This window comes from Rhamphochromis sp. 'chilingali' (genome assembly GCF_963969265.1).
Source record: "Rhamphochromis sp. 'chilingali' genome assembly, chromosome: 7".
NCBI classification, from domain to species: domain Eukaryota; kingdom Metazoa; phylum Chordata; class Actinopteri; order Cichliformes; family Cichlidae; genus Rhamphochromis; species Rhamphochromis sp. 'chilingali'.
The window spans coordinates 33,405,676-33,424,235 of NC_137934.1; the positions used below are offsets into that span (position 1 = coordinate 33,405,676).

The window sequence follows — 18,560 nt, forward strand, 5'->3', positions numbered from 1 at the left end:
ACATAAGAAAAGCTTTTGTTGTTCTCAGCTGTCTTCTGTTTTAGTGATCAGAGACTTGGATGAACTTACTTCAGGTAAGCTCTTGCCATGTGAGAGCCGTTATCAGATTATCACACACAAGCATGATGTCTGTGTCCTGCGACATTGTTGCTAATAAATACATTTGGGACTAAATGCTTGTTGACCTCCTGTATGTGTCTGTATGTGTAATCTGTACCTCTTTAGGAGGCAGGGGCCACGGTGGTTCATATGGCTCTTTGCTGAGGTGTGTATGTTCCATGTTGGTTCCTGCCGAGGTGGCGGTGCCTGTGCTCAGCTGGTGCTGGTGCCCGTGTCCGGCGTGTACGGCGTGACCGGCGTGTCCGGCATGTACGCTTTTGCCCACAAGACTTTGCACTGACTTAACCATGTTCTTCAGGTCCTCAGGGTAGGGTGTTGGATAGCGTTTTAGGTTTATCTCCACCTACATGACATTTAGGACTATATTTAATAAACAGGGCGTGAAGTAGCAAATTTAAATCTGCCAAGATCAGCATAAAGGCGTTGGTCACAAACAAGTAAACCTGATAAGGGAGCAAGAATAAGCACGACTTATTATCTGAAATCTTGCAAACATAATTCAGCATACAAGTGCACAGTTTTCTGCATGTGTTTCTGTCAGGAAACAGCATTGCAACTTAAATCAAGGAGAGGCAACTGGAGGACAATTGCTTCCAATACTGGGGGGAAATCTACAGTCTGACGAAGCAGCTGATCTCTGAATGAATCCTAGTAGCATATAAACCTGAAATCTGTAACAGCTGACCTGTCACATGTGTAAAAGAACACATAACATCATTTACCTGACCAATGTCTTGTTAAATGCATCATTTTTTATGTGCACTGTGTGATACTGCAGGGATTCATTTATGACATCTGCGTGGTGATAACGTTTTAATTTTAGGGGTAAATTGAATTCTAAGGTGCAAAGTATGCGGATGACCAGAAGCAGTTTTTCTATATCCACATGTGGTGTATAATTATGGAACTGTGTCCAAACATAACAGAGATTATTTTCTTAAGATTTAAAGGGGTGCTAATCCCAGAGTGTCTGACTCAATGTAAAGCATGAACTATATATGTGGAGTATATATAGTTTTATTTATGTATATTGTGTGTGTAGAGTTGTATATAAAATGTCTGATTATATTTTATATCGAGGAACGCTCATTGTAAATTAAATAGCATTGGGGGGATTATACAGTGGCTTGCAAAAGTATTTGGCCCCCTTGAACTTTTACACATTTTGTCACATTACAGCCACAAACATGAATCAGTTTCATTGGAATTCCACATGAAAGACCAACACGAAGTGGTGTACACGTGAGAAGTGGAACGAAAATCATACATGATTCCAAACATTTTTTACAAATAAATAACTGCAAAGTGGGGTGTGTGTAATTATTCAGACCCCTTTGGTCTGAGTGCAGTCAGTTGCCCATAGACGTTGCCTGATGAGTGCTAATGACTAAATAGCGTGCACCTGTGTGTAATCTAATCTCAGTACAAATACAGCTGCTCTGTGACGGCCTCAGAGGTTGTCTAAGAGAATATTGGGAGCAACAACACCTTGAAGTCCAAAGAACACACCAGACAGGTCAAGGATAAAGTTATTGAGAAATTTAAAGCAGGCTTGGGCTACAAAAAGATTTCTCAAGCCTTGAACATCCCACGGAGCACTGTTCAAGCGATCATCCAGAAATGGAAGGAGTACGGCACAACTGTAAACCTACCAAGACAAGGCCGTCCACCTAAACTCACAGGCCGAACGAGGAGAGCACTGATCAGAAATGCAGCCAAGAGGCCCATGGTGACTCTGGACGAGCTGCAGAGATCTACAGCTCAGGTGGGGGAATCTGTCCATAGAACAACTATTAGTCGTGCACTGCACAAAGTGGTAAATGGACTGATTCTTATATAGCGCTAAAGCGCTCTATACAACATGCCACATTCACTCAATCACACCCATTCTCACAAGCACTTTACCTATACGTAGTGCTATCTAACTACGTTCACACACATTCATACTCCGATGGATGCATCGGAGAGCAACTTGGGGTTAGTATCTTGCCCAAGGATACTTGACATGCAGACTGGAGGTGCCAAGGATCAAACCACCAACCTTCCGATCAGTAGGTGACCTGCTCTACCTCCTGAGCTACAGCCACCCAAAGTTGGCCTTTATGGAAGAGTGGCATGAAGAAAGCCATTGTTAACAGAAAACCAGAAGAAGTCCCGTTTGCAGTTTGCCACAAGCCATGTGGGGGACACAGCAAACATGTGGAAGAAAACTAACACTGCACATCACTCTGAACGCACCATCCCCACTGTCAAATATGGTGGTGGCAGCATCATGCTCTGGGGGTGCTTCTCTTCAGCAGGGACAGGGAAGCTGGTCAGACTTGATGGGAAGATGGATTGAGCCAAATACAGGGCAATCTTGGAAGAAAACCTCTTGGAGTCTGCAAAAGACTTGAGACTGGGGCGGAGGTTCACCTTCCAGCAGGACAACGACCCTAAACATAAAGCCAGGGCAACAATGGAACGGTTTAAAACAAAACATATCCATGTGTTAGAATGGCCCAGTCAAAGTCCAGATCTAAATGCAATCGAGAATCTGTGGCAAGATCTGAAAACTGCTGTCCATCTAATCTGACTGAGCTGGAGCTGTTTTGCAAAGAAGAATGGGCAAGAATTTCAGTCTGTAGATGTGCAAAGCTGGTAGAGACAGACCCTAAAAGACTGGCAGCTGTCATTGCAGCAAAAGGTGGTTCTACAAAGTATTGACTCAGGGGGCTGAATAATTACGCACACCCCACTTTGCAGTTATTTATTTGTAAAAAATGTTTGGAATCATGTATGATTTTCGTTCCACTTCTCACGTGTGCACCACTTTATGTTGGTCTTTCACGTGGAATTCCAATAAAATTGATTCATGTTTGTGGCTGTAATGTGACAAAATGTGGAAAAGTTCAAGGGGGCCAAATACTTTTGCAAGCCACTGTATGTACTTTCTTTTCTGTTTTCTATGTTTATAGTTGTTACTTTAATATTAATATTTGTATATTCAAAATAAATCAGTCACTCAATCAGTCAACTAATGCTTTACTTGTAAAATGTCATATTAATCTTAATATTGGAGGTGCTCCAATAGCAAAAACAAAGATAAACAGACACCCTACTCATCTCATACGACCCCCCCTCCCCCCACCTCCCACCCCAAAACAGATATAGCTGACCTTGACCTTCCCAGAGTTGTCTTCCTCTTCTTTCTTGTCCTCAAAATCGAAGGCCACAGTCATCCTCTGTTGTCTCTGCTCCTCCCACAGCGTAGGATTAAAGCTGTCGCTGTCCGACTGATAATCTGCACACACACCATAAATTAACAGCCGAGGGTTTAAAATTATAGTCAGGTAATCTTTACCTGGGTTACGCGCGCACACACACACACACACACACACACACACACACACACACACACACACACACACACACACACAAAAGGAGTTCGTACCCTCATCGTGTCGCGGCTGCTGGGGAAACATGTAGTTGGTCAAAACCTTCTGTTTGGTTTCTGGGTGGGCTTCTGTCTGCAGTGGGATCAGAGCCTTGGACTGCAAACACACACACACACACACACACACACACACACACACACACACACACACACACACACACACACACACACACACACACACACACACACACACACACAGTATTGTTGTAGGAACTTTTACTGATGACATCTATTCCATTATGTCTAATTTTAACCTGCACCTACCCCTTTTCCTAAAAACAAAGATTTCTGCCTGCTGCTCATTTAAATTGCTCACACAATCAGCTGCAGCAGAGCTCGACTTCAAACGAAACCTGCCGAGTGCTAATGCAAATCACTTGGGAAGGATTTGCGAATCAATTTTCCCAACAGGGAAAATAAATGTTTCATTGCATTCAGATTACAAATATCACAACACATCCTAATTAAAACTGCACCAAGACATTATAGTTTACATTTTCTATTTTCGGATACAATGCTAGTAAACTTTTCTGTCTTCCTCGCAAACTTTAATGCGGACCGAATTCCCATGACGTCAGAGTCGCCACTTGTAATGCATCAAACAGCATGAGCGAATATGAGTTTCATTACTGAGGCAGAATATGCCGACATAAGTGGTGATATTAGATGTAAATGTGTGAACGCTCTGCCATTAAACAAATTGCATTTGAATTTTAAATTTGCTTTCCTCTTCAGCAGGTAAATAATGCTCCGAGCTTCTTGGGACTCATGATTTCGTTTAATGGCTTTGATTGAACTTAAAAATAAAAATGCAAATGTCTCAAAGAGCTGAAGAACAGTTTGGCTGCTTTTTCTGAATGACAGCTAAAACTGCATCCTCTCTGTGGACTCTGTGCTGTATATAGCGCATTCATCGCAGAGAGAATCAAATTCAGAGGGCCCATAAAATGATTCATTGCTATGTAGCATCTGTCTTATCACTGAGAAGGTTAACATGCAGCAAACTCTCACTGAAAGCACAAAATCAAGTAATTATCAGTTCATTGTAGTGTCTTTAAAAAACAAAACAAAGGAGAGAATAGTGAGAAAATGAACAGGAGCTGACATAAAATATTTAGCATGTGTATTTTTCATCATTATCACCCTGTTGTGAATAAATCTCCCTATTTTATTGATTTATCTTTGCCACACCGTTTTGATAAAAAGCCATTAGAAATGAAACATGACACTAATTGATAATTAACAATAAAAACCTTCCAGTGACAGGCAAGTAAAAAGGACCTGTTAGTGACTCATCTCCATATTTATACTCTCGAGCTCTGCCAGAGTTACTTTGCATCATCAAAGTGAAGAGTAATCCTTATTTGAACCTCGGTGCAGGCCCTTTCAGCTCCTTTGCCCATTCTTTTTAAAACAACTCTCTTTACTGACTGGTTAAACTGAGCAGCAGCCGTGAACAGCAGGTGAGATGAGCCTCTGTGCTCTGAGATGACCATGTTGGGGACATGTACTGTCTGACATTACACAGAGCCACGAGTAGAAGAGGTGGCTCATGGGCGGTACTTGAACATATGTTGACCTTATGTTAAATATGGGAACTCAGATATGTGATAGAAACTAAGGAAAGGATAAAGAGGTTGAAAGTCTATCAGAGAAACACAATTTTATAAAACATGCCATATCATAGTTGTGGTAATTTAATTACAATGTCGATTTCGTTGTGTGTTTGTGCTGCACATTTGTTAGCACACATTTGTTAGCTACGTGCTCTCTTGGAGAGCGTGGGCAGAGAGAAAGAGATACCTGATTGTCAGAGAGCCACAGAGCTGCCAGGTCCTTCAGCTTAGTGAAGGTAAACGGTAGATTCTTTAACCTAATCGAGAGAGACACACAGAGAGGGGGGGAGAGAGGGAAGGTGAGAAAGAAAAAAAAACAGAGATGTTTCATCACCCACGCACTGTACAGACCGCAGAGCATATAACCATAGCAACACACTCAGCCATTCCCATGGAAACAGTAGACCGAACCGAAACGACCATTGAAAAAGTTTGCGCTCGTGTGTGCATTGTATCTATTCACTACTGAGTCATAAAGGAGCTTGGTCTCTGCGTGTGTGTATGTGTGTGTGCGTGGGTGTACCTGTTGTCGCTGAGGTTAAGGACTCGCAGTTTGGTCATCTGTCCGATCTCATCAGGAAGAAACTCCAGTTTATTGGACCGCAGTGACATGACGGTCACGTTCTTGCAGTTACCGATCTGAAACACACAGAGACACAGACAGTCAGATTACATTAGATAAACATCGCATAGTGAGCAAGATCCACAGCATCACAATTAACCTATATTACACTGGACATCTTCAGACTGATGAGTGTTAAATTACAGATAGTATAAGACTTTTGTGCATCTTTGTAAGGTGCGTTTGATAATGTTCAACACCTTACGTTTACAAAATGTAATAATGTTGTTTTTAAAGTGACCATAATTTTTGTTTTCCATTCAAACATGTAATATATTTAATGCATCCAGATTTATCATCTTCTCTTTCAATAATGGGCTTCAGCCAACCTAAGCTAGTAATACCTAGCATCATAATAACTTCGAAAAAGAACATCTGCAACATGGCTGACATCTGTCATCACACTTTGAACCAGATAAAACAAACAAAAAAAACACTTTCCAAAAGGTTGACTGCTAAAATAATGATTAAGAAAAACAGAATGAAATTAGGTACAAATCATTACTAAATCATAACAGAAATTGGGACAAGGACAAGAATTTAATGCTCATTTTCAACTAAATGGGAGAAAAACATTGATAAAAAGTTGGGACATGGGAACAAAAGCATGGAAAAGTGTCACTCCTGGAGTGGATCCAAATACAGGGAGTGCAGAATTATTAGGCAAGTTGTATTTTTGAGGAATAATGTTATTATTGAACAACAACCATGTTCTCAATGAACCCAAAAAACTCATTAATATCAAAGCTGAATGTTTTTGGAAGTAGTTTTTAGTTTGTTGTTAGTTTTAGCTATTTTAGGGGGATATCTGTGTGTGCAGGTGACTATTACTGTGCATAATTATTAGGCAACTTAACAAAAAACAAATATATACCCATTTCAATTATTTATTTTTACCAGTGAAACCAATATAACATCTCCACATTCACAAATATACATTTCTGACATTCAAAAACAAAACAAAAACAAATCAGCGACCAGTATAGCCACCTTTCTTTGCAAGGACACTCAAAAGCCTGCCATCCATGGATTCTGTCAGTGTTTTGATCTGTTCACCATCAACATTGCGTGCAGCAGCAACCACAGCCTCCCAGACACTGTTCAGAGAGGTGTACTGTTTTCCCTCCTTGTAAATCTCACATTTGATGATGGACCACAGGTTCTCAATGGGGTTCAGATCAGGTGAACAAGGAGGCCATGTCATTAGTTTGTCTTCTTTTATACCCTTTCTTGCCAGCCACGCTGTGGAGTACTTGGACGCGTGTGATGGAGCATTGTCCTGCATGAAAATCATGTTTTTCTTGAAGGATGCAGACTTCTTCCTGTACCACTGCTTGAAGAAGGTGTCTTCCAGAAACTGGCAGTAGGACTGGGAGTTGAGCTTGACTCCATCCTCAACCCGAAAAGGCCCCACAAGCTCATCTTTGATGATACCAGCCCAAACCAGTACTCCACCTCCACCTTGCTGGCGTCTGAGTCGGACTGGAGCTCTCTGCCCTTTACCAATCCAGCCACGGGCCCATCCATCTGGCCCATCAAGACTCACTCTCATTTCATCAGTCCATAAAACCTTAGAAAAACCAGTCTTGAGATATTTCTTGGCCCAGTCTTGACGTTTCAGCTTGTGTGTCTTGTTCAGTGATGGTCGTCTTTCAGCCTTTCTTACCTTGGCCATGTCTCTGAGTATTGCACACCTTGTGCTTTTGGGCACTCCAGTGATGTTGCAGCTCTGAAATATGGCCAAACTGGTGGCAAGTGGCATCTTGGCAGCTGCACGCTTGACTTTTCTCAGTTCATGGGCAGTTATTTTGCGCCTTGGTTTTTCCACACGCTTCTTGCGACCCTGTTGACTATTTTGAATGAAACGCTTGATTGTTCGATGATCACGCTTCAGAAGCTTTGCAATTTTGAGACTGCTGCATCCCTCTGCAAGATATCTCACTATTTTTGACTTTTCTGAGCCTGTCAAGTCCTTCTTTTGACCCATTTTGCCAAAGGAAAGGACGTTGCCTAATAATTATGCACACCTGATATAGGGTGTTGATGTCATTAGACCACACCCCTTCTCATTACAGAGATGCACATCACCTAATATGCTTAATTGGTAGTAGGCTTTCGAGCCTATACAGCTTGGAGTAAGACAACATGCATGAAGAGGATGATGTGGACAAAATACTCATTTGCCTAATAATTCTGCACTCCCTGTACAGTACAGTGAAGGCTAAGTAGTTTAACAAGACGTTTTAATAACTGACCACAAAAAGGAACAGCAATGATCTAAAAACCCCAAATGCAAGTGAAATCAATCAACAACAGGTGAAGACAATTACAGCAAAGCTGGCAATCTCAAAGGAAGGAAAAACAAATGGAAACTAGAATAAGAACAACAAAAAACAAACCTTCAAAGTAAAACAGGAAGTAACCAAAAGACAAAAGGCACTAACAGGAAGTTGAAACACAAGAAGGAAGAGACAGGAAACACTGAGGGAACTGAAACTACTATTATTAATTATGATCAAGACATGAACCAAAACACAAGGACACAAAAACCCAGGACCATGACAAAAAGTTCTTCAATGTAAAGAAACACCAAGGGGAACGTCATTAGTGGGAGCTAATTAGGTTAATTAGGAAGATGGTTAGGAGGAAAACGAGTGGCCCAGATTGGCTTTAAGAATTATGGACAGGGAGGGGTTCAACAGCTTCATAATAACATCTTGCAAAGTAAAATTACAAAGAATTTGAGGAGATGATCATCTAACGCACATAATCTCATTAAAAGATTAAGAGAAACCAGAAAATATCACTGGGTAGAAATTGCTTCACAGGCTTACAGAGACTTCAGTAAGTCACTGCCAGCGGACACAGTTTGTTGCTGAGAAGTCTGCCATGTTAAAAAAGTAACCGTGTGCACTCGTGCACATAATACATGCTGTATCAAAAAGATTCATCTGATTTCAAAAGGCTTTTTTTTTCAAGTAATGGACATAGAAGTGCAAAGATTTCAAGATGTGTCTTCATCTCCATACCTCGCGGGGCAGCTCTGAGAGGAAGTTCTCATCGGCAGCGAAGGTTCTCAGGCTGTGCAGGTAGCCGATGGTGGGAGGCAGCGACTCCAACTCATTACAACTACAGTCCAACTCCTCCAGTAGAGACAGACTGAGTGGAAGGAACAAAGGCAGGAAGGAAGAGGCAGAGAGAGCATGACAGAGATAGAAAGGAAATCATTCTGCAGGCAACACAATCTCTTCTGTAACATTAAATTACTCAGACATGAAAGAATAAGAATTGCAGTATTCGTTATTCCTACAGCTGTCAACACATCATGTGATAAGACTGAAACAAGGAATGAATGGATGGGGGGTGGGGAGTACTGTATATGTATCCAAAGCCTGATATATATTTTTTGTTTGAGCAATAGAGTACTATTGTTGTCCAACACACACATCATTAAATGAGCCTCATCATTTAACTTGGTGACACGTCAGCCTCACACACTATCACCATAAATTAAAAGTGTATTAAAATAGTGTGTTACCTCACTTAAATGAACATTTGTACAGAAGGTATATCTCTGAGGCATTTACACACAAAATGTTTTCAAAGTTTTTTGCTTAGGTTTGTGCTGGAGTAAGCTCCACAGACATGTTTACCTAGTTTCAGACTTTTCATGGGATTTGTTGACAGCAACAAACACGACGACTGTCAGCTGCCACATCTTTAAACGTGTTATGATGAAAAGGAAAATTTGCACCAGTTAATAAGTGGCGAGTGTTGAGAGAGAGGGAAAAGATCAACACATTGAAGAATCCATCCATCAATCAATAAATGACTTAATATGAATTTGGCCTCATTTGATGGCCACCCATCTCATCCCCTTTGGGTATCTTAAAATTCTTCAACCTGGATCTCAATTTCTCCACTCCACTCAGTTATACAGCAAGATCCACAGAAGGCCCACTACAGGACACTATGACCGCCCCCTTTGACTGCCATCATTGTCCTAGCATCACGCTAACAGCAGGCTAATGCTAATGAGACAACAATTTTACATTAATGTACTGTCACTGTTAACATTGCATTAGTCTGCTATTATTATTCCCGATAGACCGGACCATCTGGGCCACCATACGGTCTGACAGGAAGGAAAAGGATAGGAGAGGAGACAAGAGGAGAAAAGAGGAAAGGACTTTCACACCCCACATTTAACTTCAAGTTTCTTTCATTTAGCGTTGCTTGTGTTCCCAATCACAAGATTATAATCCTCCTTTTCCAAGGACAAAAAAAGAAAAAAAAAACTCAGTTCCCTCTGGTTTAAATACTCAAGATGCACATTCATAGAAGCATTAGTCATGAGCAAACAAGTTAAGATACGTAGTAAATATATAAAAGGATACACTCACCAATCACTTTATTGCGTATACCTGTCCAACTGCTTGTTAACGCAAATATTGCAGTTACTATGCAAATATAATCAGTGCATTTTGGCATATAGACATAGTCAAAACGCACTGCTGCCCAAACCGAGCATCAGAATGGGGAAGAGAGGTGATTTATGGAATTTGAAAATGGCGTGGTTATTGGTGCAGGACAGAAACTTTAGAAACTGCTGATCTACAGGGGTTTTCCCAAGCAACCATCACTAGGGTTGACAAAAATCATCCAAATTCAAGGAAATATCCAGCAAGTGGCAGTTCTCTTGGTGAAAATGCCTTATTGATGTCGGTGGTCAGAGGAGAATGGCTGGGCTGCTCCGAGCTGATAGGAAGGAGTCAAATAACCACTCAGTACAACCAAGGTATGAAGGGCAGATGGGCTATAGAAGCAGAAGACAACACTGAGTTCCCCTTCTGTCCACAATTTACACGAGCTCACCATAGTTGAAGACTGGAAAAACATTGCCTGGTCTGGGGAACATTTTAATGATAATGTCAGAATAAAATTCCACTTTGTTTTGTATCAACAGTTCAGTGCTGTAGGTGTAATGATTTTTAGGATATATTCTTGACACACTTTGGTAAACATGAAGCTGTCTGTTACTAATCTCTGAGGAATGTTTCCAGCAACTTGTTGAATCTTTACCAAATGTGAAGGCAGTCAAAAGGGGACTCAACTAGCAAGGTGTACCTAATAAAGTGACCAGTGAGTGTACACTGCCATGATGGCACCTTTCTTATGTCTAATGTAGCAGAGGCTTTAAACATTTTAAGACTTTAATAAGCAAAACAATAACAGTAGTAGTACCAGCAGCAGTATTCATTCTATTTATTTATGTTCTATGTGGATTCGACACATATCCAGTAAAGTCTATATGCAGTATTTATTCTACATGGAAACTGAAACATTGGGAAGGGATCACATTCATCATTAGTAAGAAACACTTTAAAAACTAAAGGTAAGAAAAGGACCTTTTAAGGGGAATTAATGGATCTACAGCACTACTTATTGAAGCTAAAACCTGGGACCTGTCCAGGAAGACAAAATGTTTCCAGTGCGCTCAGATACAAATCTTGCAAAAGTGTAATGATAATGTTAAACATGGCATCTGCACATGTTTATGCATAAAGCCACATGGAAAAAAGTATCGATTTAACGTGTAAAAACAAACAAACCAACCAAAAAACCCAACAGAATCAAATTATTCCCATCCAAACTGATGTAGTTTAATATCACTCGAATTTTGGGCCATTTTGGACTGCATTCGTCAACAATTTACCAGCTCATAACTTCTAACTAATCTCTAAATATAGAGAGAGAGATGAAAGAAAAGCACTTTAAGTGGAATTAAAAAAAAAAAAGAAAACAAAAATCTTCTGCCTAATTTAATAAATGCTCATATTTTCCCAAAACAAATAATGGAATTACTGCCACCAAATCTGGACTGTGATGGATAATAATGAGAATGTAATCACATTACTGTAATCATTTTTACATGCAATCATTTCCATCTGAACGCTGCAGATTTTTACTGGTATGCTACTTTTTCAGTGAGAGTCTTACTCAAACGTTACGTCCAAATGTCCCAACAAGAAGAAAATGCAAAGTCGTGTTTATGTTTGCATGTAATTCATGTATTAATGTGAAGATGTTTCCCACATGGACAGCATGTGGCAGCAAGCAGGAATTCTTGTATCTGTAACACAGCTGAACATTTGTCTGTCTCTGAACACACCCCCGGATCCAGGAGGCTAATGTTACTCACCCTTGCTTGGGCTTCGGACTAACGCCGCGGCAATGCAGCAAATACAACACACAGAACCCCCCCCCCAGTCATCAGCCAGCATAACAACACAGCAGCTAACAGCAATAAACAAGGAAAACAACAACCCACCAACGATACATGTCACCTTTCGAGATCATCTAAAATGACAGCAGGTTCTGCTGAAGGAGCTTTTAAAGTTTTTTGAAGAAAAAAAAGTATACACTATAAAAGTATAGATGTGTATTTGGCTTTGATGGAGTGTGTGTGCATTTTTCTTACCTCCCAATGGTGTTAGGCAGTGAGGTTAGCTGGTTGTCATCTACCTTTAGTGTTGTCAGCTTCTTTAACATTCCTGCAAACACACACACATGCAAAATTACTCTGTTCCTAGAGCAGGGGCCTCAAACCTGTGGCTCAGGTGCTGCAGTACATTCATCTCCACTTGCTCCCTGTGGCTGTTAGAAAAAGAAGATAGATGAATATGGAAATAAACAGCAGTTTAAAAAAACGTATGAGTGTCTCTGGACTGTGGGAGGATTTCAGAGTATCTGCAGAGAACCAAGACACAACCATGACATACAAACTCCACACAGAAACACCTCAACCGTTGGTGTAAAGTGACTCTTTACACCAGGGGTAGGCGACTCCAGGCCTCGAGTGCCGGTGTCCAAATGTCAAATGATTAGTTCATTACCAGGCCTCTGGAGAACTTCGAGACATGTTGAGGAGGTCATTTAGCAATTTGGATCAGTTGTGTTGGATCAAGGACACATCTAAAACCTGCAGGACACTGGCACTCGAGGCCTGGAGTTGCCACCCCTGCTTTACGTTATCTACAGACTGTGAAAAGCTGACCAAGAATCCTGGCTACACATGAAAAACAGCCAAGCAATGCCACAATCAAAAACAACTGGGGTTTAATGTTTCCAGCGTTTCTTATCGTAACTGCAAATATCTCTGAAAACAATGACCAATTTACTGAACAGTTTCTGATGCTTAGGTTGCAGGTAAACAAGGCACTATTTAGCTCCAAATTCTCTTTCAGCAAACCTCTTGGCAATGAATGGAAAAACACCCCAGTCAGCACAGTCACACACACCTAGGAATTCAAACTACAGCACAGTGATAATGTGTGGCATTTATTAGTAGTATCAATATGCTTGCAATATTGTGTTAATATAGGGATGGCAATGTCAATATTTTATTAAATAAAATAAAAATACTCTGGGAATACTATGAACAAGAGGGCTCATCGCATGCACCACCATCATGAGATTTTCCAGATTTCCCTAAATCAGCTCTACCGAACTGAAATCAGCTGATTGTAGCTCAAACGCACAGGAAGACAAAACATGTTTGTTTGAGGCTTTTTTTCTTTCTATCCGCCTGAAGCTTAGATAAGTGAAGAACCTTTGTCACGACAGTAACAATATAATCATATTTGTATTGTAATTACTGAATGTAATAAACTACAGCAATACTGAAAAATGTAATGTGATTAACACGTTACCCCCAACAGTGGCCTTACGGTAGGGTTTGGGAGGTTTTCGTGTCGGTATGCTTGACAATCTCATTTTATGGCAAAAAAATAACTAAAGTGAGATAACTTTAGTCTTGTTGACAAAGTTTAACTCTGATGACAGTTGAAACAATATGATAAATTGAGGTATGGTTTTGCAATACTTGGCATATTGTACAATGTTACTATAGTATCAAAGTATTGATATAATATATTATGGGGTGCCTAGTGATTCCCACCTCTAACAGCCAGCTACCCTCAGTGCTGCTGGTGACTTTTCTGCCTTTTGCCTGTGGCAATAACGCTGTGTGGATAATCATCGCTGAATAAAAATATGCTAAAATATCCAATATTTTATTTAAATATGTGCTGCTGCCCTACTGGTATATACTTAAAATGAAGCTAACAAATTTCCATTTGCTTTCATTACTTTTAAAGTCATTAGGCTACCCAGAGTCTTTGTTTATGTTTGGAAAATGACAGAATTTAGGCTAGCTGTTTCTCTCTGTTTTCAGCATTTATGCTACTTAGCTAACAATGTTAGCTTTACTTGTCAAATCTTAAATTGGCCTCCACAAAAGCACAACAGAATGACCAGTTTGGTAAAAGTATAAAGTAGGTAACATTTTCTGAATGACTCATAGTGTTTTTGTGTGCGTTTGCGTGTCCATATGTGTATACCTATAGAGTCAGGAAGGTGCTGCAGCATGTTAGAGGATAGCAGCAGGTCTTCCAAAGCCTCGCAGCCCGAAATGTCCGCGTCCAATGTCTCGATACGATTCTTAGCCAAGTCCAAGTACCGCAACTGACGAAGCTTCCCTATTGACTATTGTGCGGGGAGAAAAGAACAGAGTAAAGACGAATAAGCAGAAATCGGAAAAAAGCATAGACATGTTCAACTGTATATGCTCACATGAAGCTTTTTGTCCCAACTTCTGCTCACCCCTGGTATAGTCTGCAGAGAGTTATTATCAAGCCATAGCTCCTTCAGATTGTGGATCTGTTCCAACACCTCCGGCTGACATGCGCAAAGAAAAACCGACATTTTCACTGAACACACGCTATAAATTATACATTTAGACTTCGCATTTATATTGAGACTACTAATTATGTACAGGTGCAGCCTTTCTTTTCTGCAGTTCATTTACAGATAACACTTTTGGTTGTGTTACTTTATTGTTTAGTAGCTTAAACATACTGCATGCACAGCACTGTATAGTTCAACCTTTTATGTTTCTGCTTCTCTTAATTTTCCATGTCCACATTTGCTAATTTCATTTCTAAAACATGCGTTAGCTGGTCTCACCACTTCAGAAAATTCATTGCTACCCAGATCCAGCCTCTCGAGCTGTGTCAGTCTGTGGATGGACCTGAGAGGAAAGAATCCACTGATTAGTACAGGTTTGACATTTTGTACATAAATTTAAAATTGTACGCACCGAAGACCTCACAGCACACATTTAAAATTTTAAATACTTCATCTGAATTTGGACACAGTGAATTCTTACGCTGTGACTTCTGACAAACTTACTCAGTTTGTTAGAAGTTTTGAGCCCATGCAAACCCCTGTACTGCGGTGACTTTAGCATGTAGCATACGTATACAGCAGAATTTACTGTTTAGCACAGGCAGAGAACATTTGGCAAGTTTTTCATAGGCACAACCCACATATTGAACTATGCTCTTTAACCCACAGATGCATTTTCCTTACAAATGTGGATCCTTTAAAGGGGAAACTAGCAGGCTTTCCAGTCATATAAGATATATTTCCAAGACGCATTTTTACAACAAAGACATAATCAACTGAACACAAATTTCATTAGCTTTTGTGATTAAGTTTAGCAATTGCATTGGTAGAGTAACTGGCATTAATATTACCACTTTTCACAAGACACTGTTACTGAAATCACTGTTAATCTGCAAGTGCTGTACAAGGTTATTGAGTCTAGAAGCAGTTTGTAGTGGAGCTGTCCTCTGTGGTGATGGTGAGGATAAAGTCAGCTACATAACATTAAACCGCAAACATTTAAAACAGTTATGAGTGACACACTGATGTTATATCAGGCTTCGTCAGTATTTGAAAACAGCTGCAGAGATAAATACAGTTTTTATCCGGGGATCTGGAAATGCAATCGCACACTCAGGAACACATGAGACTAAATGTTTCTCTCGCTCTCTCGCTCTCTCACACACACACACACACACACACACACACACACACACACACACACACACACACACACACACACACACACACACACACACACACACACACACTCAAAAACACATATGGCAGTTTGCCTCACTTTGGCATTGTTTTCAGGTGGTTCTCCCTCAGCTCCAGGATCCGTAGTTTGGAGAGTCTGAAAAGCCAGAAGGCACATGAAACTTAATTCAATGCAATAACAATCTATCGACTGCAACAGCTAATGCTTGGGAAGTTACATCAGGTCAAATAAGAGAAACAAGCCCCGTTTAATTTGGTACAAAACAGTGCCAAACCCATTTTGACACTGAAAGCATTACATATGATCAACACCCACTGGTATTCATCCATTCAGAGAATACCTGCAACATATAGATTTTCATATGCTCTAGCAAACAGTAGCACACTATGACCTGCATAAAATGCTAAAATGTATAGTGATGAGGTAAAGATGGATAACTGGTTAACTGGAAACAAATTCATTAGCAAACTGTGAAGGCTAATGAACCTGTATGTGCACAAAAATAGAGACTCTGTTCACCAAAGTACTTAATCACAAGCTATCAGAAACAGTCAGTTTACCTCCCAAAGTTAGCAGGCAGATACTCCAGGAAGGCATCGTTTAAAAAGAGCTGGGTCAGATTCAGGAGCTGCGTAAAACCATCTGGGAGTCTGGGAAAGAAAGACAGAAAGAAATTGTGCAAAACAAGAAAGATGAAAAAGGTGTGCGTCCTTGAACGGCCTCAGTGGAACAAGACACGGACAAAGTTCCCAAAACAACCCCTGCAGAAACAGCTAACTGCTGTTAGCCTGCGGATGACTCATCTGCTGCGTGCACACGCTCCCTCACACACACACAGTGACACACACACACACACACAAAGCATGGGAAACCTGCAGGATACTGTGTGGTTGACTCTAGTTTTGCTTCGTGGCATTAACACACCAATAAGAAAACAGCAATTACAAGTGTAACACCTGATGCTCAAAGTATAATGATAAACAACACCAGCGCTCTACTGAAATACTTACATCTTCTTCTGCAGGCCAATACTGATTCTACGGGATATGAATACAAGAGCATGGCTGTACAGGGTTTATGGATGCAGCCAATTATTATAAAATATTCAGCCTCTCTGGTGCTACATAAATATGAATATGTAAAAGCAGGGTGACCTGTAAAAGTGTGAAACGCTGCAATCAAACAAACTTGAACCACGCTTTCCTTTCTTCAACTGAAATTTGCTTCCTAAATATAACCAAGCCAAAGTGAACGTCTTAGAGATGTTTGTTCTTATGATGATGCAGTCAGCGTTTTCACCGTGGTTGTTATCCAGAGGCTGCGTGCTTGGAGTAATTAGATGCACAATGTTCAATTTTTCAACCTAGCTTGTAAACATTAAGGTTGACAGCCATCAAACCAGAGACTGAAGTAATGTGTAACAGGTTCAGCTGTGCAGTAATGTGCAGAGTGTACAGTTTGTGTCTTACTTGGTGATGGGGTTAACACTGGCTTCCACCACAGACAAGCCTTTACAGCATTTTATATTGTCTGGAAACTCCTGGATTCCTGTTTGACAGGAAGAGAGTCATACATGATGTTTAGTTTCACAAAAGTCTGGACCACCTGGTTTTGTTTCTTCTTCTTCGTTGTGAAGTTTCGGTATTGCAATTATGAGGTTTCGTCCTGTTATTTTAAACCAGGGTTGTTTAGGCTGGATACCGTTTTTACTGATGTCTAGCTCTTTCAGGTTCACCAGGCTGGCGATGGTGGTGGGCAGGTTGGACAGGTCATTATCTGGCATGCTCAGCTTCTTCAAGGCCTGGCAGTTGAAGAGTTGCTGTGGGAACACAAAGAGGGACGATAAAGGAATTATGATCTTGGCAGGGTGTAGAACGTCACCTGGAGGCATGAGGCACTTAATGTTTTTCAAAAAGCTAGGCCACTTTAGCAGCACTTGTCTATTAATAATGCAAATGTAATGTCTTCCCACAGGACAAAACACATTATAGATTGAAAGGAAAAGACATCTAGACAAATGTGCTCCTAAACAGAAAAATTATGCTAATAAGAAAATATATACAAAAATGAAAGAATTTGGGGGTATGTAAATGCGATAAATGCTCTAGGAATTCAGAAATACCCATGTAAAAAATATAACAAAGCAAATGGTCAAAACTAAAAGGTGATTCTTGTATACCAGATTCTAAATGAGCAGCAACACAATGGTTAAGAAAAAACGTAACTAGATAGTAAAACAGCTTCACTCAATCTTCACTCCCTGCATTTTAACAAAACTTTCAATCACTCTTGCTGCCTGCTAGAATCAATAACGGCTGCATTTAACATCCAGAGATAAGGCCAGAGTTTTAGGCCAAATAGTGAAGTATATGGGCTCAGCAAGCGTATTACTCTCAATGACCAAGCTAAGCTAACCTTGACAGTTTTTCTACAGACTCACTATGGTATGAAGCCAAAAGGTGTTTCTCTTCATAAATGTATCTGATTATTATATAGCAACAATAAGGCAGCTGATAATAAGCCAGTAGAGCAATAATATTTCAAGTTTTAGCTAATATCAATTTAAAAAATAAACATTGTGCTAGCTACAGTAGCTGGGTTATAATCCTCTTGCTTGCCAATATGGCTATTTTTATATGAATGTCATCAAAGTGGGAATATTTTCATTGCTTAAATATAACAATAGTAAAGCAACTGCAATATTAGCGGTTTTGGTTGCTAATTAAAAGCTATTATATCCTCCCGAGACCTAAGGAAACAAATATCTTTCAATGTCCTGCCTATTTGGAGCTAAAAGAGGCCACCTGAACACATGAG

At 40.3% G+C, this 18,560-nt stretch overlaps 1 protein-coding gene across 1 annotated transcript in view; it reads right to left on the reverse strand.

Annotated features, from left to right (window-relative positions):
* The window catches only part of lrrc7 (leucine rich repeat containing 7), a 91,777-nt gene that overhangs the window by 32,527 nt on the left and 40,690 nt on the right, over nt 1-18,560 (reverse strand). Inside the window, exons 3-17 of the mRNA XM_080886782.1 lie at nt 17,445-17,562; nt 17,213-17,291; nt 16,304-16,393; nt 15,822-15,878; nt 14,822-14,885; nt 14,459-14,533; nt 14,197-14,341; nt 12,276-12,348; nt 11,997-12,014; nt 8,824-8,953; nt 5,696-5,811; nt 5,360-5,429; nt 3,554-3,653; nt 3,279-3,403; nt 218-463 (exon numbers count right to left, since the gene is read on the reverse strand). Of these exons, the coding sequence (XP_080742908.1) occupies nt 218-463; nt 3,279-3,403; nt 3,554-3,653; nt 5,360-5,429; nt 5,696-5,811; nt 8,824-8,953; nt 11,997-12,014; nt 12,276-12,348; nt 14,197-14,341; nt 14,459-14,533; nt 14,822-14,885; nt 15,822-15,878; nt 16,304-16,393; nt 17,213-17,291; nt 17,445-17,562 (1,506 nt within the window). The remainder of the gene's footprint in view (nt 1-217; nt 464-3,278; nt 3,404-3,553; nt 3,654-5,359; nt 5,430-5,695; nt 5,812-8,823; nt 8,954-11,996; nt 12,015-12,275; nt 12,349-14,196; nt 14,342-14,458; nt 14,534-14,821; nt 14,886-15,821; nt 15,879-16,303; nt 16,394-17,212; nt 17,292-17,444; nt 17,563-18,560) is intronic.